This window comes from Cheilinus undulatus, linkage group 1 (assembly GCF_018320785.1).
Source record: "Cheilinus undulatus linkage group 1, ASM1832078v1, whole genome shotgun sequence".
Classification (NCBI taxonomy): Eukaryota; Metazoa; Chordata; class Actinopteri; order Labriformes; family Labridae; genus Cheilinus; species Cheilinus undulatus.
In genome coordinates this window covers 2,249,754-2,275,528 of record NC_054865.1, presented here as the reverse complement: position 1 = coordinate 2,275,528, position 25,775 = coordinate 2,249,754, and the positions used below count along the sequence as shown (strand labels likewise).

Here is a 25,775-nt window from a genome sequence, read left to right as displayed (position 1 = left end):
TCATTTTCAGTGAGCTCTCCACGTTTTACCATTTTGAACAGGAATGAGGGATTTCAAACTGAATTCATCCAAATTTGAGCCAGCTCACTGGGCTTCTCTGAGAAGTCAGAAATGAATCAAGCATAACATTCAACCACTAAAACTCATTTTTCTGTTCAGGAATGCAAGTAAATAACTATAATTTGACATATTAATCAAGAAATAATCATGTGCTTTACTATTTTTTCAGGTTTTTTTGTAAATCAGTCTATTTGAAAATTCATGGATAACAATAATAATTCTATTTTAGCATTAAAAATATCATTTGGGTTAAAGAGCTTCTACATATTGGTGTATTAACCATTGCAGAAACATAAAAAATGATTTTGGTAATTACCAATGCTGTTAGGGCAGCTGTGGCATAAACCTTACTTTGGGTGGTGGTCTAATAAATTTGTTGAGCACTGTAGTTTGACCTTTTAGACTCACAATTCAAAATTTTGTATGAAATTTGACTAAATTTCATGATTATAAATTTTATTTTATATTTTGACGTTTTAAACTCATGATTTTGACTTTCTTTCTAATATATTTGCCTTTAAAAACATTATTTTCTCAATTGCAACTTCATGTTTGGACCTTTTTTTTTTTTTTCATATTTTATTACCAGTGAAACATGGTTGACAGTTTCTGGTTAAAAAGGTGACCCTGGTTAGTCCTGAATCTAGAATCCAGCCCTTGCTGTGATTGAGTTTGACACTCCTGCTCTACTTGCTGTGTTCTTCACCATTTTAACAAATGAACAAAAAGTTTGAGTTGACTTTATTTAATTGACATTTAAATAAATGAACGGGAAAGTCTAAAGACAAAGATACAGTAGGGTGTGTGAGGGTCACTAGATAAATCTAAAATGTGTTAAAATCATGGAGAATATTTCCCATGTCTGATGTTTTTGAGTGTACTGAAGCCCTGTTGGTGACATTTAGAGGATGTTTCAGAGTCCTGGCTCCAGAAATGATCACTGATTTCTGAGCAGGTGAGACTGTTAGCAAACACAGGACTGCTAACACTAGCAGACATTTATAATATTAAACCATTTTAGAACATTTTTCAGCTTATCCTTATACACCCTTCTGTGCCTTTATTCTTCCACTGAGGACAAGTTTATCAAAAAATCTGATCGAATACAGATAAAAGTTAGTCAAACAGTGAGGTATTTTCAATTGTTTCAATAGAAAGGTGACCGCTGACAAGATTTTTGGTTACAACAGTAACCAATCAGGGCAGGGAGTCAAGTTCAATTATGAGATAATCATAATTATCTAAGAAAAAAAAAAGTCCAAGCTGTGAGACAGAAAGTCAAAATGAAGGTAAAATAAATGTTATGAGACCAGTAAAAACGACAGTACAACATCTAATAACTTTTTATGTCATAGGAATGATTTGTAGAAATATAATAAGAATTTTAAAAAGTCAAAATTATGAGAAGACAGGATAATAATAATCTCATAATTATGATTTCTTATCTTATTTTCTTATCTCAGATTTTTAACTTTTTAGCTCGTGATCATGATTTACAATTCTGTGACAACAGAACATTTTCTTATTCTATTTACTTTGTATTTTCGCAACTTAGACATTTTATGTCAGAATTTGAATTTCTGATCTCAAAGTTGTGACTTTTTTTCATAATTTTTCATTTAATCTCAGTTCTAGTTTGTTTAAATATCTCCTAATTAAGACTTTTAATCTGCATCATCAACACTCAACAATCCTGTTTTTCCTGGTAGAATTGAACGTTCATTATCTCACATGATTTTACCAAAATCAAATGCTGCAGACTCTGACATACACGTCACTGCGTGGGCTTTCAAAGGTCTGGAATGAGGCCTTAAAATGAGCCATAGAAACCTGCAGACATGTTGTAGAAACTCTTCAGTGCATCACAGATTCTAAGAGTATGAAGTCTTCTGACAAGAGGAAAATTAAAAAAAAAAAAGAGGAAAATATTTTCAGCATCATGTTGGTGTGATGCAAGGATAAAACAAAAAAATATATATATTTATATAAGCAAATTAGACAAAATAGTCATTTTAATCTCTTGCTGCAGAAAAATCCAAAATCAATCAGGATACTTGGCTTTAAGAAGATCCTTGATGTCATCATTTCCACCTCATTTAATCAGATTTTTTAGGGAATCAAAGGGTCTCTGTGCTCCGCTCTGACGCTGCATTTTCCTCCGTATCCTCGTTCATAAGATCAGATCAGCAGATTTTAACCCCAGTTGTAGAAGTAGATTTTCTGCCAGCTGGGGAGGTAATCCATCAGAGGACCTGAACAGACAAAAAAAAAAGATTAAAACAGTCGACAAAATGTTGTAAAGGGAGTCAGAGTGAACAGATTCAAAAACACTTCGATAAGCTAAGACAAGTAAAATAACACTGAAGTTTGAGTGAGAATAAAGCCTGGAGTTCAGCAGGGCTCACTTTGACAGCTGAAGGTACCAGCGCTGCGCTTTGGTTTGATGTGATGCACAATGCTGATGGGCTTGTTGGATCACATTTTTAATGTTCAGCAGAAATCTCTAAAACTTTAGAATCTCTAAAGCTTTGTCTTGTCTTGGTAAAAATAAACATACATTTCATCAGAGATTTTATAAATCAGGGGTGTCAAACTCAATCACAGCAGGGGCGAAAAATCTGAGTTTTAAGTCTAACCTGAGGGTCCAGCGGGGTCAGCATTTAACCATAAACTGTAAACCTTATTTTCACAGGTAATAAATAAAGAGGGAGAAAAACTGATGATAAATGATTCTGAGATTTTTTTAAAAAGTCAAAATGATAAGTTCAAAGGCTCAAAATCTAAGAAAAAAAGTCCAAATATTAGTTAAAAAGATAAGAACACAAAATCAAAAGTTAAAATAATGTTTTCAAAAGGCAAATATATGAGATGGAAAGTAAAAATCATGACTTTAAAGGTCAAAATATGAGCTAAAATACAAAATCATGAGTTGAAAAGGTGAAAGTACAACTTAAAATTTAAGATTTTGAATCTAAAAGGTCAAAAAATTGGATAAAATTCTAAGTTGTGAGTTTAAAAAGTCAAAATATGGAATTAGAAGTCAAAATTAAGATTCTGCGGGGCAAAATACGAGATTAAATTTGAAATCATGATCTTAAAATTTTAAAATATGACTTGAAGTTTCAAATTGGAAACTGAAAGTTCACAAAATGAGATAAAAAGTCAAAATGCCAATTTTAAGTCAGAATTTTGAGATACAAATCAAAATATGAAAACGCAAATTAATTTCTCCCCTTATTCCTTACTTTCTATCTCATTATTTTTATTCTTTACTTTTTAACATTTTTATGACTTAACAAAGGATATTTTAAATCTTCAAGGTTAAATTTACATTTCTATACTGGAGGAAATCTGCAGACCTCAGACCTGTGGGCCAGTTCTAACTAAAATATCATATGATTTTGCAGGACCGGTAAAACTGCACTAGGGGCCGGATTTGGCCCCCGGGCCTTGAGTTTGACACCCCTGCTATAAATCATAGGTCCATATTTAGCTTGTTATCATCTCATCTTTCATGTTAAAATCAATGTAAATATGTAGAATTTTACACTGATATGACTGAAATTGTACGTATTTTTCTGTTAAGGTCGTACATTACTCTGAACATTTAAAGTCTAAAGTTTTAACAGTTATGATGGGAAATGTTCAGTGGCTGTTGAGATGGAACCACCATGGAAATTGGACGTTACAAACATTGACTGCTACAGGAAGCTGCCGCTCTGTTGCTGTATCTCCATCATGTTTTCTGCTGTTTACTTGTGATGGACCACAGTTTTTCTCTGACATCAGTTGTGAGTTCAACTGCCCAAGCTCACCCCATACCTGAACTGCCCCCTCACCCCAATATCATGGCCCAACACAGCATTTCCAGGTTGAATAGAGACCAAAAGCACGGCTCACCTCTTATGAATTAAGGCCTCTGTTCATTAAAAATGGCTTAAAAGTATACCAGCATTTTAGTTGTATGGATGAATTTCTCATAATGAAGGAGAAAGCTGTTGAAAGTGTCCCTCCCTCCTGGTTTGCATTGCGAGTGATCCCAGAATGCTTTGTACGTAGGTTACAGTGTAAGCCAGGAAGGCCCCATTTATTTATCTATTCATTTAATAATTAATCTATGTAACTTCATTTACATTCAAGTTACAACACGGCTTATACAACAGAGCAGAGAGCCTGTGTCACTCATATAATGACAAGGAGGATAAACAAAAATAACAGTGGTAATAATAATAATAACCAACTACTTTTTCTCTATTATACTTTCATGTTCATATTTCCATATTTCCAGCACCATGAAGGCCACTTTTAAACAGCTTTACTCCCTCATTAAGTAGAAAAGCTGACATTACTTTACAGTCAAGTAGAGCTAACTGTTTAGTCCACATGGAGCATTGTTTTAAACGAATAGTACTCAATCAAAAAGAGAAGTAAACAGCTGAGGTGGGTGGAGCTAAGCAGCCCGTCGCTGCTCTTTAATTCTTGTTAAATTTTGTGATGAAAATGTTTTAGTCATATTTTAGTCATTTTTTTCACGCCTAGTTTTAGTCTAGATTTAGCTGACTAAAATTTAAAACATTTTAGTCTAGCTTTAGCTAAAAATATAAAGTCATTCTATTCTGGTTAAAATTAGTTAGACAAAAATATTTACCCACACCCATGAGATGAAATCTATAATAGATACCTGCCTCTTAAAGGTACACTGTGTAAAATTTACCCAAGTAGCATTTAGCTGAACAAACTTGATAAAAATGAAAAATAATATTTATAAATAAGTGTTAAATCACCTGAATACAAATATATTTTTTAGTTTACACAGAATAAGCCTTTTATTCATACATAGGGAGAGTCCTTTTAATGGATGCTGCCTTCTTGGAATTTTTGCATTTGCCCAATTTCATAACACCCCAGAAAAACAGATAGATTTTTCTTAAATTCCACTGGCTGCCACAGTTCCCACCAGAGAATTGAGCATCACAATCTAGAATTGACTGTTAGCTGATATTACCAGTTTTACACACCACACCTTTAAGGTGACTCCAAGCAGGCGACAGTTTTCAACTATCACTCGAAGAGGCCACGCCCCTAATTCTACATCACTTTAAGCCCCGCCCCCAATTCGACATCACTTTAGGCCTTCATATAAACAATGTAAGTTTATGGGGCTCTATACAGAGTGTCTTAAGGCCAGACACAGCCTCCAGTGTAGGGGCTCCTTTTCAGCCCATGACCCCCAAAACAGCCCAGGACCCCAGCTGTACCTGAAGTTCATTGAATTGCAGTTGAACACAGTTGTGCAAATTCAAGAACAGTCATGTGCAGACTTACACTTTAACTATTTTTCAAACATTACTTTGATTTCAGCATAAATCTTACCAAATTACCATGCTTTTTTTTTTATTTAACATCAACCAATTTCATGCATATAATATTAAAAAAATGGGCCAAATATACAATTTGGAGTCATTCTAAAATACTCTTTGTTTTTTGGAGGGCATATGACGACCCCCTCTCAGTGTCTTGCTACCCCAAGGGGTATCCAGACCCCCACAAGGAGAGTCCCTGCTCCAGTGGACACTAGGGGAACTACTGTTTTCTTTTGAGTATGTTGTGTATGTGAAGTTCATGGTGCAGCATAACTGACTTTAATACTTACGTGCAATCAGTCCAATTCCTGGAATATGATTGGCCAGAAGTCGGAGCAGAAACAGGATCTTTTCCCTGCAGATGAAGAACAATAACAGAGCTGTCAAAGGGTTTCATTCTTAACCACAATCACTGAATACAATAATGATTAATCATGTTTAAATAAAGTTCAGGTATTTTGTATTTATATTAAGTGATGCAAAAAAACAAAAAAGATAAGAACTGTGAGACAAAATACAGACAAAACACTGAGGAAAGAGGTTATAATACTATGTGCAAACAGTTAATTTTTCAAACAGATTTGTAAGCCCATACTGACAACGTGAATCGGGATAAAGAGAGGTTTTTATGATGTTGAGATTGATGATTTCAGGGAATGCTGCGCCTAGCACCAGTGTGGTTAGAACCATGTCATTAGAGCTAGGAGACTGCTTTAGAGCTACACTTTGCATTCACATGGAGTTTTTGTGAACTCAAAGTGGACTTCCATGTGAGGAGAGTCTTCATCTCTCACTCTGCCATAAAGCCCGGATCAGTGGAGGGCTGCAGTGATGGTTGTCCTTCTAGAACTCTGTCCCATCTCCACACAGGATCTCTGGGGCTCAGTCAGAGGGACCATGAGCTTTTTGGTCCCCTCTCATTAATTATGGAAGTTAACCCCCTCTATGTTTCAGTCATATAGAGCTCTGACGATGTCTCCCTGATAGAGGGAGACCACTGAGCAGCTAGCCAGAGCTACAGGGATACACATATTTGCCTAAAAATGTGCTTAAGCTTGAAAATGAAATGATTGAAATTGCTCACTCAGAGTATTTGTCGTAGAAAGGTGATCGTAGAAGGTAGTACAGCAACAGAAAGGTTCTCCTCCTCATCTCGGCTCGCTCCCATCGGTTCTCAAACTTTGTTTCATTAAGCACTGCAAAGCTAAAGAAGAAGGAGGTCAAAAAGGGTTATTATAATCTGTCGGTGTGTTTGTGGAGTGGATTGAAAAAGTAAAACTAAATAATAGAGCAATAATATCTTTGCTTTTTGTTAACTAAAAAACAAATAAGAACCAAAAGGATGTAAAACGATTCAGCATGCTTGGTGTTTCATTTTAAAATTTCCATTACTGAAATGTTTTAAATAGAAAAGAAAGGAGTGAAATAACCCCTCAACAAAAAACAGGGCTCTGCAAGGGCAATAAAGACCAACCATTATGTCCCAATTTTTTTGCTAGCTGCATGTTGATTCACGATACACTGCTCTATATATATTCAGATCCTATAAATCAGATGAGCTAAACTTTATTTGGTCCATTAAGATATCCTCCATGACTATACAAATAACACAAAAAACCTAAAACTTTTGCAAAGTAATAATAAGTTATAATAATAATAATAATAATAATAATAATAATAATAATGTTTATTTATAAAGCACCTTTCAAGAACAGCAAAGTCCCAAAATGCTTTAAAAAGAGATTAAAAAAAAAAAAAAAACCCAGCAATGATGCAAAGGTACAACAAAAGAATACACAGTACACAAAAACAGATAAAGGTCAGACCAGACAAGTAGGTCTGAAGTTGCTTTTTAAAGGAATCAAAAGTGTCTACTGATATTTAACCCAATGGAATTTTGTTCCAAAGAGTTGGAGCAATGACCTTAAAAAAGGTTATAACAGTTTTGGAATTTTCATTAGTTTTTATTTACATTTCGTTTTCACTTTCTGTGTTAAATTTAAGTTTAGTTTTAATCAATTTTACTGCTGGTTTGATAGTTCAGTTTAGTTTTTATTTTGGAAAAATGCTTTGTTTCAGTTACGAGGCTGAGTGAACATCATACATTTTTAAAACATATTCAAGCAGGCCACTCTTCACTTTTCATATACTTAATGATGATGTTTGAATACAACTCCAGACATAAAACTACCACTGTGTGAAGCCTTAACCAATAAAATCAGGCCATTTTCACTATCTAGACTTGGATGTAGGTGTCAGGCAGTCAGGTTGTGTCAAAGACTAAAACTAAGGATATTTTGTCTCCATTTCTATTTCATTTTAGTTAGTTTTGTAAGCGCACTATACAGTTTTAGTTAGGTTTCGTTTTTTTGGAAGAGCTTAGTTTTAATTTAGTTTCAGTTAACTAAAATTTATTTTTGAATTTTAGTTTTAGTTATTTAGTTAGTTTTAGTTATCTATAATAACCTTGCCTTAAATACACAGTCCTCTCTGGAGTGTGGAACAACCAACAGACCCTGATCAGAGGACCGAAGAGTCCTGCTGGGATTGTAAAAGTAAGGTTGTAAAAGTTCAGAAAGGTAGGCTGGTGCTTGTCCATGCAGGGCTTTAAAAGTAAACACAAGTATTCTGAAATGTATTCCGCAATTTATGGGAAGCCAGTGGAGAGAACACAGAATTGGTGTAATGTGTGACCTTTCTGAAGACTTGGTGAGTAGTCTGACTGCAAGCATTTTGAACTAATTGTAGACGGTTTACAGAGGTTTTAATGAGACAGGTGAAAACTGAGTTACAGTAGTCCAAAGGGAGGAAATGAATGTGTGAACAACCATCTTCACCTGTGCTGTGGAAACAAAAAATCAGTTGATAGGGTGAGGGAATCACTAGTGGCCCCACGATACAATATCATCAAGATACTTGAGACACAATTCGATATTATTGAGATTTTAAACATTTTGCATTACAGTAAGCATCCCATTACGATATATTGCAATATATCAGGATATATCACAATCTCTAGCACTTTTTGAAACAATTTAGCTGATTTAGCATTAGTCTTGCCCTCATGTTTGTCATATTTCCACAGTATTTTATTTTCATGTAGCACTTCTTGCTAACCTCATGTGTCATGTCCATCTCATTCGTGCCCTGCTTTCGTTCTAATGTCCTTCCCCTGGTGCTGCCATGTTTGTTGTACTTACTTCTCCTGCTCTGTGACCATCACCTCTGTCGACCTCACTGGACAAACAACCAATTTTATTTTTCCATTATCATAGACTTCAGTTCATACTGGCATTTAATTTGAAAAAAAAAAAAAATCCATACTTGATGGATGAGACGATACGATATAACACCAGACAAAATACCGCGATAATATGCTGTATCGATTTTTCTCCCACCCCTGTCAGTTGAGCGATATTTCTGGGTAACCAGATTATTGACATGATGGTCTAGAGACAAGAATGGGCGAAAGGAAAACACCCAGATTACAAAGAAAAGGTTTTACACAAGTAGATAGGGAGCTAAGTTTCTCTAGTACACATGGCACTAAACCATCTGGGGCCGAGACAAGGACCCCTGCTTTGTCAGCGTTTAGCTGTAGAAAATTATCTGCCATCCAAACTTTTATGGCAATCAAACAGTGCCAGTGTCAAACAGAGTAGCATTGACACTTGTGAGTAATTTTGAGGTTTAAAAGATATACGTAATAGGATGTCATCTGCATAAAAGTGATAGGGTATGTCTTTAAAGCTGTTGATTATGTGGCTGAGTGGGAGCAGGTACCAAGAAAATCGTATACAGCCAAGGACTGAACCTTGGGGAACTCCAAAAACCAGGGAGGAATTAGAAGAAGTGCTGTTGTTAACAGTGACTGAGAATGTTCTGTCTGATAGGTCAGAGGAGAACCAGTCAATGGCTGAGCCAGAGATACAAACATAAACTAGACTAAAAAATTTTTTAGCAATGTTCCTGTAGAATTTAGACAGTATGTAGGAGCATGTCTGCTATTTTTGATCAATATGAACAACAAAGAGCTCAGTATTGGGTGTCTAGGACTTCTGTTTTTTTTGTTGTTATGGGATCAGGCTGGCTTAAAATGTTAAAAGATTCAATAACTTAGATTTAAACTAGGGCTGTCAAAGTTAACGCGTTAAAATTGCGTTAACTCAAATTACTTTTAACACCACTATTTTTTTTGTCGCAAGATTAACGCATGCGTGTTCTGTGTGACCCTCGACCCACCCCGTAGTTTGCAACATCAGGAAGTGACGCTGTCGTGATGTGGTACAAGCGAGCAGAAATGGATAAAGGACAGTGACTTTTGAATGACAGGTTCAGCTTTCATATTATGCCACATAAGACTGAAGTTATTTTCTCTTACTGTCGACATGAACGGAGTTATCAGGATTTTGTACTAGTAGAGTCTTAAACACCCCGTACCACTCGCTAGCCAAGCACACCGCTAAAGCAGAGAGCCGCCCCCCTCACCATGCTGGATTGTTTACGCTCAGACAACTGCAAGCAGTGATGGACTCGCTATCTGGCATACTGGGTATTTCCTGGTGGGTTGACGCACTTTTTGGCCCTTTATGATTTATTCATTTATTTATATCTGCTATGGACCGGCACTACAGCTGTGCTGACCCTTTATATTGACCGTTGACTGGCCCGATCACGTCTCATAAAGGTCCGTTTACGCTCCCATGCCGACTCAGCTCCTGCTTGAAAGTGAAAGTATTCGGACAAAACGAAACTTACTGAAACGATCGACTGGAACAGTAAATAAACACCAAATTTAAAAAAAAACAAAAAAAAAAAACAATCAAGATGCTGCAAAAGTGTCAAAGACTGCAGTCCCTATAGGAGGGTCTGACGGTGAATATAGGCCTACAGCTGCATCATGATGATGAGGAGGACACAGAGCAGCAGAGGCTGGTGTGTAACAGGGGAGCAGAGGTTACAGGTGAGCCTGAGAGTGAAGAAGCTCTGTAGAGTATCATAATATAAGCTAAAAGGCATTATTAGACTGTGGGTCCTCTTTGTTTATGAAGAAAAAAAATGCTTGAGTAATCTGTAGTGTAATTCTCTGACTGTATTTAGTCTTTTTGTATCATCCTGTTGTGAGTTGATTGTGAGCCTTCATTTCCCCCATGTGAGACCAAAATTCTCTGCTTTAGTGTGAAGGATCCAGGAATGATCACAGAGGAGTTAACTTCTACAAGTCTGTGGTATTATTCAGTAATGTTACATTAAGGTCAGTATCTTCATCTATTGTGGCTTGGTGGGCTTGAGTTTAACATGTTATGCTCTCAGAAGATTTATAGAGCATTCAGTATCTTTGAGATTAGACTAGAAAATTTTCTGGACATTATCTGTTGTGTTTTTTGGGTTGTTGACATGAACAAAGATTTGCATAAAAAAAGTATTGTTGTTCACTCATGTTGATAAGGGTATTTGAATCTTGAGAAATAGTCCTGTAAGGGGCATTTAGAACAGACAAAAAAAAGTGTGATTAATTTGCGATTAATTGCAAGTTAACTATGGAATTTGTGAGATTAATCGTAATTAAAATTTTTAATCTATTGACAGCCATAATTTAAACCAAATATTTTCTGACAAAATAACAGCATAAAACTCTGCAAGTATCTCAGAAGCAGTTTCCTGCTTGTTCTCCTACCAACATAAAGATCATATAAATGCTGTGGCTTAGTCATCTTGGAGTCGTAAGGTGGTGGGTTTAATTCCCATGTCCTCTAGTCACATGATAGATGTGTCCTTGGGTAAGACACTTAAGTCCTGTTTGCAGTCCAGTTTTCATATGACAAGAAAAGGGCTATACAAGCTCAGGTCTATTTACCATTCTCTTCAAGTCAGTTAAATAACTAAGAAAACAAGTTAATACTATAGAGTAGTGGAGGAGGCTCCGTACCTGGATAGTTCGAGGGCTCCAGAGATGAGCCACGGCTTCCACGACTGTTTCCCACAAAGGCCGAGACACAGCACTGATTCCAGAGAGGTGATTTTTAAGGAAAAAACAACAGTTCATTGACAGAGAAGGGATGTGCACAAAAGTAGCATTAATCATTGTTCCTTATGATTCCATCTAATGCATTTAGTAGATTATTTGTCCAGTCAGCTGCTTGTAATATAGGCAGGTTTACTTTCATACACAGTCAGACCTCCCTTACAGAACAGCACAGCCTAAGTTTGCAACAGTTCACCATCTAGTGGTCAGCTGAAGAACTACAAGACAAGTTCTGAATCCTTTAACTCAGTGCAGTTGATCAGCCTTTCACAAAAATCTGAGCTGTTAGTTCACAATGAACAAAAATAAAATCATAAACCTTGAAGCACTGAGTCATCTGCAGTGGACAGATATTTAGTGTGTGAGATCTAGGTTGTAACTTAAGCCAAGGTTAAAACTATCTCAGCTGGTGAACCACCTCAAACTCCATTGTAAGTAAAAGTCTACTATCAAATAAGGCCCCAACTGAACTTACACAGAGCTGGTGCAACAGAATTGTAACTTCCCCAACTTGAGGAGGCGGGTTTAAACCCTGCTAGAACAAGGTCACCTCACCAGCAAATAGCTGTGTATCAAATTATCTCTATTCTGATCAATGAAGAGTTAGATAATGTTGACATGAGGGCTGAGCCTGCATTTGTTCATATGTGGAAAATTTTAACATCTGATGATAGCACATTAGAGAAGGGGGGAACTTTTTAAAAGGATGGATTTATTTTGAGATTCTAAATTATAAGTTTCATGTATATTTATGTCAGGCTGAAGAGTCAAAGTAGTACACCTGTTTACTTTGTATATTTATTTGTAGCTGTTCTGCTGAGTATAATCCTGGACCAATCACACAAAAGCCCATCATAGTGTACGGAGCTGTGAATGTTGAGATTGTCTTTGGAAACCAATAAAAATAAAACTGAGTGTTAAGTTAGCACAACTTAATTCATTTAAAAAATAATAAATATAACAAACCCCTTTAGGGTCAATTTTCCAACACAATGGACTGCAGTCAACCTAAAACTAGACCACTGTCCTTCTGGGTTTCATTTAAACCTCAGATAAAACATAAAAAGACATAAAACAATCTCCTGAAAAGGACTCCTTGAGTTGTCAGTCTCATTTGTTGGTTTGTTTGTGTGCTTATTTATTACCTAGCCTAATTAACCTTAAAAAACACCAAAGTTTTGTCTTCAGTGTCTGGTATAGATTCAGAGCAGCAGAGCCTTGCAGCCTGGACTCTGTCTGTGATTTATAGCTCTATATTCATTCATGTACATGGTAGAACTGTTTATATCTATGGCTGTGAAACTAAGTGAAGGATACAGTGAATAAGCGGCCGTCCGATGTAAATGCTCTCTGCAATTGTCTCCTGCAGCCCGAGCTGCGTCGGTCTGCTGTTGAGCGTCTCTCTGTTTGAGCTGCCGTTCCTCTTCCTCTGAGACGGATCTCCCCACAGCCGGGCCTGCAGGGGGGGAGCTGGAGAGGGGTGTGGAGCATTCAGTAAACCCTAGAGTGACTTTGACAATCAACATGGGACCAAGGTTAAGGCCTGGTCCACACCAAAGTAAAAAGGGTATCTGAAAAAGATTTTCCCCTCCATTTTTAGAAAGAATCTCATCCACAGGTGCTACGTTCTCAAAATCAACTCTGTCCAAATTAGAACTCACAGCTGCTCTTAGTACATGCTGTAAAGAGCATGCCATGTTGACATGTAGTCCGGCATTCACTGTGCAGGTGAGGCAGCTCACTCACAGATACCAATGATGTCCTTGACATGTAAAAATGGATACCCTTTTCTTTACAATGACCATTTCATTTTCAAAGTTGTCCCACCAACCTGACCCGTCCAGTTTTGTGCCGTGCCACTAGGCGAGCAGTGTCGTGTGGCATTAAGCATCTACATGTGCCATAAAATGTGTGGCTTATGTCGTGGTCGATAGCACACCATTAGGAGCCAGTGTCAGATGTCCATCTGGAACTACCCCAAACTGGATTTCCTCAAGGGTCCCTGAGATGGAATATTATCAGGTAGGTAAGGTATGTTTGTTTGTTAATAACTGTAACTGAAAGGGAAATACACTGGTCGGACTGGCATGGTGTTGCATAATAGGGACCCTTGAGGAAACTCAACATGACTGCACTTTCTGTTATTAAAAACCTAGAAAGGTTTAGAGAGCCTCACCACTGCCCAGAGGCCTGATGACCCGTCCTGATCTCTGACCCACAAAGCATGTGTCGTTTTGCTGCTCTCTGTCAGCTTCATCTGGAGAGGAAAGAAAAACACCTTTAAACAGCTTTAAATGTTACACATATATCACTTTTAAATGCAGCAGCTGGTCTAGCCTCAGCACACACTACCACTTCCTCGGTGAGAAACTGCAACCCAGATTTCTGAGGAAAATTTTGATCTGTTCATCAGGAGGAAGTGATAACAGCTAATATGAAAGAAAAGAAGAAAACAGACCTTCACTGACAAAATCTGCTCCTCTGTCCAGGGGGATTATGGGAGGTGAAGTCTGGATGCCAGACTTGTACCACAGAAGAAGAACGATGCGGAAAATTGCCCTGAGGATGAAAGAAAGACAAAAATTACATCAAAGATGGAAAAGTGGAGGGACTGTAAATGTCTTGCATAAAAAATTGCCATTTTCTTTAACGGGTTGTTACACCAAATTCAAAAATATAACTTGATTATTTTCTTCTAAATCACACATTCTCTTGAGACTGTTTGGTATAGTAAAGTAAAATGGGGGGTATATTGACTGTTTTCATGCACACTAAAAATTAATCACTATCTGTTTTCTGGAGCAACCTGATTACAAAAGAAGTAAGCAGCATTATGTGATATGCTATCAAACAAAAGCCATGAGCAGATGATGAAAAACCAGCCAAAAACTCCTAGACCAGGGGTGTCAAACTCAATCACAGAAGGGGCCGGATTCTGAATTAAGGTCTAACCTGAGGGTCTAACAGGTTCAACATTAAACCAAACTGTCAACCTCATTTTGCCGGTAATGCATTATAGTGAAAAAATGAGCACTGATGATAAATGATTTTGAGATTTAAAAAGTCAAAATGATTAGCTTTAAGGCTCAGTATCTGAGAAAAAAATCGAACTTATTAGTTCAAAAGGTCAAAACACGAAATTAGATGCTAATATCAGGCTTTTAAAAGGCAAATATATAAAAAAGGAGAGTCACAATCATGTTTTAAAGGCAAAACTATGGCTCAAAATTTAAAACTGTGAACCTAAAAGGTCAAAATATGAAATAAAAAGTCAAAAATATAAATTGCAAAGGGCAAAATATGAGATAAAATCAATTATAAATAGAAAAAGCTAAAATATTAGACAAAAGTCAAAATAATAAATTGACAATGTCAAAATATGAGATAAAAAAATCAAAATAATAAATTGACACTGTCAAAATTTGAGGAAAAAAATCAAAATAAATGAAAAAAGCATAATATATAAGCTAAAAGTCCAAATAATGACTGTAAAAGGTCAAAATATGGGATACTAAGTCAGAATAATAAATACTAAAAGCTCAAAACATAAGATAAAAGTCAAAATAATAGAAGTTATAATTGTTCTATGCAAAATTGCAAATATGAAATGAAAACACAAATGAATTTCCCAATGTTTTTAATCTAATTTTTACTCTTTATACTTTTCACATTTTTATGACTTAAGGATATCTGATATACTCAAGGTTAAGTTTACATTTTTATACTAAAGGAAATCTGACCTCATATTTTAGGGCCAGTTAAAGAATACGAGATTATCTTGCAGGCCGGGTATACTGTTCCACGGGCCGGATTTGGCCACCGGGCCTTGAGTTTGACACCCATGTCCTAGAGGAAGATATCTTACTTAAAAAGCTGAATGAGAGCTATCACGAGCCAGCGGCCAACTTCCCCCCACAGCTTACAGGCTCCCATCTCCAGGAAAACCTCCACATACTCCAACACGGAGAGCCAGGTGAGGAGTCTCTGCTGAGAGAGGGACTAAACACACACACAACCCCCCACACACACACACCCACACCCACACATACACATACACACCCACACAGGAGGAGGTTTACACTTTTACCATCGGGATGCAGCACAGGAAATCTCAGTAATACTGAGTATACTTCCTGTTAAAGCTTCCAGCTGAAACAACTACAGCTTCATGGAAGTTGGAAACACTAAATTATGTTGCTCCTGTTCATCTTTTAGTCATCAAATCTGGCCTTAGAGATAATCATTTATAGAAAAGTTCAATCAAACATTGAAAGAAATAGGACTTTACTGTTGGATTAGCTGTAGGATTGAGATAAGGTAGCAAACAATCAATGGATTTAAAGTTAAAAATGGGCTGATAAATGTTCCAATTTAATGGAGCTTTAACTGAAATGTACTGTGCTGTAATCTGACCCAGAAGGTATATTTTTTCCATTCCATGGGATATATTTCACATCAATCTGGGCAACAGCCCACAGACAGTTTTAGAAGGGCAGAAGCTTTGTGATTGGGCAAATCCTTCTGTCTGTTTCATTTATCACAGGCCTATCAGAGCAACAAATGAGAGCACTGCTATCTTTGTCTAATACACTTGAGAAACTGGCCTTGAATGCAGGAAAACCTTAAGCACACAGGGCTATTTAAAAAGGTGGAATCCAACCATCAAGGGAAGTAGAAGTCAGATAATAAATGCCTGTGAAAAGTGCTGTGAACTGATGTTGTTGGTGATGCCAGTACTAAAGCACTGCCTGTAGACATAGTCTATATCTTCTCTGTTTAAAAAAAAAGGAACAGTGATTATATGAAAAGGTCTCACCACAGGGAAGGCACATCTCAGTCCTTTACGTAGAATACTGTCGTTAAATAGCACCAGCAGGTTGGAGGCAGAGTACACTGGGAAACAAACATGCAGAGGCAGTTTGAAGAAAGACAGATGAGCACTTCACATCGATTACATGAGAGATTTTACATTTTCTCCATCATTGTTTTTAAGCACTTTGTTAAAAGGAATTTGAATTCAGTGTCTCCAAAAGAATGAGACTAGACTTGGGTGGAAGGGGAGGCAGTGGGGGAGACTCCAGGTTTATTTTGAGTGTTTTTTCTCCTTTGACAGTATTCATCGGCAGTATGCTGTAAAAAACATTGACATATCATCACTGTTGAAAAGTTTTACATGAAATTCTGTGATCATAGCAGGAGAGATGCATATATAAATGCAGATCACAGATTGCAACCATCATCCAAGAGCAGTGGTTCTCAACTGGTCCAGCCTCAGGACCCACCAGTTTGTCTTAGAACAGGTCGTGACCCAAATTTCCAAAAAACGATCAACAATGCATGTTTAGTTAATTGAAAATTTTGCAGTTTGGTGCATGATTGGACCAAAACACCTGATATAAAAAAGAAAAGGGACAAAACTGACAAATTTTACACCCTCTTTCCCCATCATTATGTCAGTTTTTGACAATTTTCCAGAGAACTTGAGAAATTACTTCATTATCATGAGAAAAGTAGCCATTTTAATGCAAGAAGGGGAGATAAATTAGTTGAAATAATGACCAAACATTTAAATGTATCCAATTTTACAGTAAAACAGAGTAAAATAAAATGTATTATAGTTAACTAAAACTAACTAAATAACTAAAACTAAAATTCAAAAATCATTTTAGTTAACTGAAACTAAATCAAAACTAAGCTTTAACAAAAAAACGAAAACTAACTAAAACTGTATAGTGCGTTTACGAAACTAACTAAAGTAAATTAAAAATGGAGACAAATATCCTTAGTTTTAGTCTTTAACAAAACCCTACTGACTGGCACCTTCACCAGAGTCTGGGGAGAGTAAAATTGTCTGATCTGATTGGTTAAGACTTCACACAGTGGTAGTTTTATGTCTGCAGTTGTATTCAAACATCACCATTAAGCAAATAAAATGATAAGTGAAGGGCAGCCTGTTAGAATATGTTTTTAAAAATGTATGATGCTCACTCAGCCCTGACATCTATCTGCAAAAAAACTAAAACTTACACTAAAACTAATAGATAGATGAACTTTATTTCCAGACTCAGATCCATATAAAATACATACAAAAACACAGACAATACTAAAACAACACAAATAGATTTAAAACACATATAGGCATCTATTCCAGTGCTTCCAGAAGAATGACATTTATTTTGTGTTACTCTGTGCAGGTATCGCTAGGGCCATAATGATTTCATTCTTTGACTGGCTAAGTCGACACATAAAACTGTATGTACACTTTCTAAGAACAGCATGAAAAGTGGGCACATTACTGCTTACAAACATATGGCTTGCACTTGTCCATCTTGGATGCCTGAGTAAAATCCTAAATGCATCATTATATGCCACCTGGAGTTTTTTTTTTTCATTTTTGCAACACTGTATCTGCACCATAGTTGTGCTGTATGCAATGAAGTACAATATGACCTAAACAAAGCAATCTTGTCATCTTCAGTACACTTAGTGAATTTATGTGCAAGCATGTTGGCTTGTGCATAGAGTTTGCAGCACTGACGCTGGATGTCAGCATCATCACATAAATCATCTCTGATTATGTGGCCAATAAAAACTAAACTTAAACAAAGCATTTTTGCAAAATAAAAACTAAACTAAACTAACAAACCAGCAGTCAAAACTAATAAAAACTAACCTGAAATTGAACACAGAAAGTGAAAACGAATTAAAAATAAAAACTAATGAAAAATCCCAAACTATTATAGCCTAACCTTGATTGATGCATGTCCAATTAGGACTTCTGCCGCCCATTTTTTTTTCAGACACCTAGTCTCGACCCACTGACAACTGCTCCATGACCCACTTTTGGGTCCCAACTCACCAGTTTAGAACCACTGTCCTAGAGTACAGGAGTTCAGGATGATATCAGCCACACGCAGCAGCAGAACAAATGTTCAAACAAGCAACTTTTAACCTGAAACATCACTCCTCAAATTTATGTAAAAGTTGATCTCTCTGGGCATGGATGATGAATTTTATGAGGATTTAAGAAAAAAAAAAGGAGAAAAACTGTCATCCATATGTGGGAAACACATTCTCTTTTGATCTATTTTGGGGTTTGAATGAATAAATTCATATTTAAGAGATTACAGAGAAAAAAACAACACTTACCTAGTTCTGAAATTTCATGAGAATCAGCGAATCGACCTGCAAAAGAATGAATGAAAAATATGACTTTTTAATGAGTATCAACTGCATTTATGTTTAATATCAATACCAGGAACATAAATGTGTTATTCTGTGGGGTAAACGTTAAATCAGCAAATATGTTGTGTTGTTCTGCTGCAGCAACAGTAACAGGAGCCTAAGGCATCATGTTTTTAGGTTGTCCTTAAACAGTCCGTACATCCAGGGCCATTTTTGTGAACAAGGTATCTCATGAATGATTTGACTGATTTTCTTTCAACTTTGCACAAATGTTCACTTTGATTTAAGGCATGGGTGTCAAACTCAATGACAAAGGGGCTGGATTCTGAATTAAGGTCTAACCTGAGGGCCTAACAGGGTCAACATTTAACCAAACTGTCAACCTCATTTTTGCTGGTAAAAAATTATGGGGGAAAAAATTAGCACTGATGATGATTTTGAGATTTAAAAAGTCAAAATGATTAGCTTTAAGGCTCAGTATCTGAGAAAAAACTTAAACTTATTAGTTCAAAAGGCCAAAGCACGAAATTAGATGTGAAAACAATGCTTTTAAAAGGCAAATATATAAAAAAGGAAAGTCACAGTTGTGTTTTTAAGGCAAAAAATATGGCTTTAAATTTGAAATGGTGCACCTACAGGTCAAAATATGAGATAACAGTCAAAATAATAAATTGAAAAGGTGAAAATTTTCAATAAAAAGTGAAAAAATAAGTTGACAGTCAAAATATGAGAGAAAAACTCAAAATTATAAATTGAAAAATCCAAAATATTAGATAGAGAGAAAACTATATGTTGAAAAGGTCAAATTATGAGACGAAAGGTCAAAATAATAAAAAAAGGTCAAAATATGAAATAAAAGTCCAAATTATAGATTGAAATTATAATTGAGCAATGAAAATTTTAAGATTTAAAAATGAAAACACAAATTGATTTATTTTCCCATATTTCTTTTTATCTATTTATTTTTACTTTTTCACATTTTTATGACTTAAGGATATTTGATATCATCAAGGTTAAGTTTACATTTTTATACTGGAGGAAATCAGCAGACCTCATATTTTAGGGCCAGTTATAATAAGAACATGGTATGATCTTGTGGGCCAGGTGTAGCTGCACCCATGGTTTAAAGGTAGGGGTCAGAATTTGGAGGTGAACAGTCAAGGTCATTGAGCCTTATGTTCATCCCATGCTTGTAACAAATGAGGTGTCTTTCCTTTCAGAATTTGCACAAGCAAGGATCAGGATAAACTTTATTGTCCCCCAGGGAAAATTTGTCATGGACATAAGAGCAGCGCTGCTCACAATCAATACATTCATCATAAAAACAGACAGGCAGTACACAGACGGACAGTGGTCCACATTGACCCAGAATAAGAGAGACTTACAGGTAGAGTATAGTATTGCACCTGCCCTGTAATATTGCACTGGCTTACCTGCAGTAAACAGTTTGTAAAATACATTGCACATTCCTCTGGTGCAAGTTGACAAAATTGTCTGAAGAGAGCACATTAAAAAAGCTGTCACTGTGGCATACCAATGACACAGCGAAGTACCAATATTACAATAAAATACCAATAAGGCAATAAAAAGCAATGTCACAATAAATTTAATGCAGTAGTAAGACAACACTCATGCTAGAGCATTATGTTAGTGCAGATTGTTTGTTGAGTACGGAGATGGACATAGGGAGGAAGGAGAGCTTGTAGCGTTTGCTTTTATATCTGCTCGCTCTGAACCATCTTCCAGGGGGCAATAATTCATATTCCCAATAAAGAACATGAGAAGAGTCCTTCAAAGTTTTTGTGCCTGATTGATGACAATTTCTTCGAAGACAGTTTGAAGGGAGAGGTAATTTTTCATACCAATCACTTTCAGTGCACATTTAAACATTTTTTCAATCTTAGATTTACACTGAACAGACAGAGAGCCAAACCAGGCTGCCATCCCGTATCTGATCAGACTTCCCATGACAGCATTATAGAAAGTCAACATCACACTCGTACTCACACCAAACAATCTGAGTCTGCGAAGAAAATGCAGTCTTTGGGCCAGTTTGGCACACAAGAAATCAACATGAACATTCCCCTTTAAAGAGTTATCCATCTGAATGCCTAAATACTTACACAAGTCCACCTGCTCAATTAGACTACCACTGATTAAAACAGGGTCATGTGATCTAACCGCCCTGTGGTCAAATATCATCTCTTTAGTTGTGTTTGTGTTCAGAATGAGATGATGTTTCTCACACCAAGCCTGAAATGAGACAACCTCACTGAGATAAGCAGAAGGGCAATCATTAGCACACAAAAGACTTAAAATAATTGTGTCATCAGAACATTTTATGACAAAGTTATTCTGATGACTGCTCTTGCATCGTTAGTATAAAGTGTGAAGAAGAGAGGAGAGCTCACAGCTCCTTGGGGTACCCCTGTACTACATTCTTTAACAGTAGAGAGTGTACCATTCACAATAACTTGTTGTGACCTGTCATTCAAGAGGGAATAAAACCATCTAATAACTACAGGGTTAACCTGTAGGTTGAGGAGCTTCTCAGCAAGCAGATGAGGTGTCCACTTTTACCCCCCAGTGACTGGGGGGAAAGGTGAAAGGTCACTGGTCCTCCTGGTTAGATCTTGTCTGTAGCATTTCTATGAATCATACGAGCACAGAGAACCCCACAACCACACTTTCACTGGCTGGAGATTCACAGACCCGTAGCAGCCAGGCTGTAGTCGTAGTTTTAAAGAAAAACTCACCTAAGGTGGACAAAGTTTAAATTCTTTGATACATAGTGAATTTTAAAACAATACAGTCTCTGTTATTTACTGAGGATGTATCAGAGTACTCAAAATTAAAAATAAACTATGAAAAGTTGTACCTAAACATGTCAAAAACAACATTTACACAGTATAGACAGTGTGTATGAGTTTTGCGGCAATTTTGGTGATTACAAACAAAAAATACCAATCCCTGCTGCCAAACACTTCTTACATTGTTGATGTGATACTGAAAAAGGGATCAGTATTTCTCAATATCTTATCAAAAACCTTAAATTTAGTCTGGTGGCTTCCTTAACTGCTTATTTGTGAATTTTTGAACCTTTCCTTTAAAGGGTGTCATAATCAGATGTAGGGCTGAAAAATTTTAAACTATATATATAATTGTGATTTTTTTTTCCCCAATATTGCAATTGCGATTTAATATGCAGTTACTTTTAGGTTCCTCATGTTATACTGTATATTTTTCAATTAATGCAAGCAATACATTTCTTTTTTTATAACATCCAAAATTATATTATTTAGAATATAATAGGGCAAAACATTTTAAAACAAAGAGCTCATTGGGGATTTTTGGCTCATATTGTAAATTTAAAATCAATTGCTGTATTGAAGGGATGACAATTTCTATGTCATCTCATTTTAAAGGTACAATGTGTAAAATTTGGCATTTTAGCGACATCTAGCATGCAGGTTTTAGAATGAGCCGATCTGTTACCAAAACGTCACATCACTAAGCGCTGAGAGCCTGTGAAGACCAAAAAGGATGGTGAGCCGGACATCAATTACAGCAGTGACGAGGTGAGGGTTTATTCATTCATTTTTGTAACCATTATTTTTATAGATTATAGGTCAGTCTTCTTCTCCACCTGCCTTCCTGGTAGCTTTCAGGACTGGCGGGCAGGTTCATATTTAAAAATCACGTTTCGCCCTTTCTGTCCCCAAAACGTTGCCATAGACAACATGGTGGTTCGTTATATCAGCCTTTTTAAAACAGCCTCAAGAAATATTGCAATTTTTATGATTTGAAAATTGCAGCAGGCCAAATTGCAATTTAATCTAATTTGCAAATAATTACCCATCCCTGATCAGACGTGTAAAATAAATTTACTCACAGTACTGTTATTAAGGGGCTTTTGCGTACTTGTATTTTCTGTAGTTTGTACAATCAGTAATTTCAATTTTACAAAAGGATATTTCAGGGTAAGTATTGTACTTCACTACCTTTTAGAAATCAGCCAAAACCAAGCAAAAAAAATGTCAAAATGAGATGGTTCAAGCTGATACACTGATACCTAACAAAGGAAATGTTGTGTCCATGCCTCCAGCAGAGCTTTTCTGTAATGGTTCCTAAAGCAGTCCTAAGCCAGGACCCCTTGTTATGAGTTTTTAAGCTGGTTTAGGAGCCCTCTGGCTCAGGGGACTATGGGTCAGGAGCCAGTAGGGCTGAACGATTTGGGAAAATAATCGAATTGCGTTTTTTTTAACCCAGTATTGTAATTGCAATTCAATATGTAATTATTTCTTAAGTTCCACATCTTATGCTTTTTACAATAAAAAAGCAATAATTCATTCTAAACTATAATCAACACAATATTAGATTAAACAAACAAATTTTAACAAATTTTTAAAAATATCCAATTGTGATGACTTTTGACTCATTTCATTTTGCACATTCGATATGAACTGCTGTAACAAAGAGAATGATCATTTTTATACAATTCTCCTATTTAATAAGAAAAACATACAAAAATGAAGAATATGATTTTTTTGTACACTATTCTAAAAATATGGCACTAGAATGGTTGTATGATATGTAATGAATAACATCTCTGCTGTAAAAAAAGGTCTAAACTGGTATTTTGACATAAATTTAAGGTTAAAGAAATATTGCACCTTCTGTGATTTAAGAAATTGCAGCTGGCCATGTTGCGATTTAATCTAATTTGCGATTAATTGCCCAGCCCTAGTAGGCAGGGTGATTGTTTAGCAACCAGAAGGTTGTGGGTTTAATTCCCAGCTCCAGCAGTAACCCCACTTTGCTCCCACTGCTTATCGGTGTGTGTAAATGTGTATGGATAAAGATGAATGGAACTCTCTACATCTCTGAGAGGTCTCTTCAAATATTTAGAAAAAGAAAAGTAACTGTACTTTTATCGAGTAAAAAAGTCTTATAAACTCTCCCCTCTGGCCATAACACCACATAATTTACTTTTATATTACTTTTTAGAAAGTCGTAACATTTTAATACCTGTTTTTTATCACTGCAATAAATATAAGTCCCAGACCCAACTGTGGGTATTGTTTTGCATATAGCTGCAAAAAATGCATGCAAACTCCAGCACAAACACCACGGCAGTGTGTGTAGTTTACATTCATTTTTGATGGATCAAATCAGCTGTACTTTAAATGCTTGCACTTGTGCTTTTTTGATATAATCCATTCAAAAAATATCAGACTGTATCGGTTTCATACCTGTATTAAATTCTGACAGTTTTATCAATAAATGGATCGTTGTTTAGCAGAATTGCATTGACATTTTAAAACAGTGATACTCAACATGTGGCTCTCTTGTGAGGATTTGTGGCTCTTTTATGTCTAAATTTGAAATATTATTCCTCGGAAAACCATTAATAAGGGAAACTTTGACCTCAGAATTATCCATTGAGATTAGTTTCCCACCCTTATACGGCAGGCTTTAATTGCCAAATGCAGTTGTCAACCCTTATTTTTTGTCTTAATGATTTTATTGCCTTGATTTGCAATTTTTGCCCATCTTTTCCCTTTTTGCCAGGAGTTGTAGATGAGACTGATGTCTGCTTTTTCACCTTTTTTGGTGTTTTTCCCTGATGGAAATGTCCTGTTCTTTCTCTCAAAGGTGTCCTGGACCATCCATCTTCTTTGTTTTCATAGGTTTCAACATATGTTGTCAACTTAATTGTGAAAAAACGATGTAACTCAAGAGTGCATCTTTCTTGCTGCCAACTGCTCTGGCTGCCCAACTACAGAAACCCTATTTTACACCTATTTAGCCAGCTTCAGCTTATTTTTATTGCCACTTTCACCCACTTTTCAACACTTAGATTGTGGCTCTTGCAAAGGTGGTTTTCAACAGTTTGGCTCTTTGGTTGAGCTGTTTTAAAATATCGGTATCATCACTGCTGGATTAAAGTTCAGGTCAGTCCTGAAAGTCATCTTTGATAATGAACAGTGTGACTCATGATGATACTAATGAGTGTGACTGACCTGCTATCAGGTATGACAGCGTCCTCACGGTGCTCTCCAGGTGTGCAGTAGCAGCTGGATTCCTCCTCACATATTCAGTATAGCGCTCATAATAACGGCTCAGTTTATCGATATATTCTTTAAAGTGAGACATTTCAGCTCAGACTTACATTAAAGTTACAGACACACGCTTCATTTAGCCTCTTTTATCAGAAAAGACCAGTAAGTTTGTTTGCACCTGTGTTCTGAAAGTGAAGACTTCCGCGTAGCATTGGTCCGGCGATTATTTACTTCCCCCGCTCCACGGTTTTAACACATTGGTTCCCGTTCATTTTGGAGTTGCATTGATGGCGCGTTCTATTTCAGCTCAGATGGCCCCATCTGACGAGAGCCAAACTCGTTCTAGAAGTACTTGAACAGTTTAAACCTTCACCTTCATCTCCTTTCAATATAATGAGTTTTTAAAATGAACGAAACATCTGATTACATATCAGTGTAGTAGTTAGCTAAATTTATAAGGCAGAATTTGTGGATGGCACCACTGACTGTGTTGACAGACAATGATTTCTGGAAGTGTTCCTGAGCCCATGCAGTGGTTTCCAGTACAGAATCATGCCTGTTTTAATGCAGTGGCCCATGAGGGCCCCAAGAACATACGCATCCAATACTGACCTTTAGCCTTGACCCCTTGATCACAGAGTTTCTCCAGATTCTCTGAAACTTTTGATGATATTATGGACCATAATGGTGGAATATTCTGAGTCTTTGAATTCAACATAGAGGAACATTTTTCTGAAAGTTTTTCAAATGTTTTAGACACAGAATAAACCTCTGCTCATATTCACTTCTGAGACTCTGCCTCCCCGAATACTTCTTAAATACCCAGGCTTGTTACTGACCTCTTGCTGATTCAACTAATTTGTTGGAAAATTTTCCTCCAACTGTTTTTAATCAGTACCACTTACTTTTCCAGCCTTTTGTTGCCCTGTCACTACTTTTCTGTGATGTATTGTTGCCATCAAATTCAACACGAGATAATATTTTTCCTGAAATGGAAAAATGTTCCAGTTTAACATGTTGTTTATGTTCTATCGTGAGTAAAATATAGGTTTATGAGATCTGGCAATCATTAATTTCTGT

The 25,775-nt window shown here is 36.4% G+C and overlaps 1 protein-coding gene across 1 annotated transcript; it reads right to left on the bottom strand.

Annotated features, from left to right (window-relative positions):
• Positions 1-564: 564 nt before the first annotated feature.
• On the bottom strand, positions 565-24,903 carry pex16 (peroxisomal biogenesis factor 16). Its single transcript, XM_041795383.1, has 11 exons — positions 24,657-24,903; positions 18,598-18,633; positions 16,265-16,341; positions 15,314-15,447; positions 13,907-14,007; positions 13,625-13,705; positions 12,766-12,918; positions 11,353-11,425; positions 6,508-6,627; positions 5,714-5,778; positions 565-2,312 (listed from the first exon to the last, which is right to left on the bottom strand). The coding sequence occupies exons 1-11, from the start codon at positions 24,787-24,789 to the stop codon at positions 2,254-2,256; spliced, it is 1,032 nt and encodes a 343-aa protein (XP_041651317.1). The 5' UTR covers positions 24,790-24,903; the 3' UTR covers positions 565-2,253.
• Between the last annotated feature and the right edge of the window lie 872 nt (positions 24,904-25,775).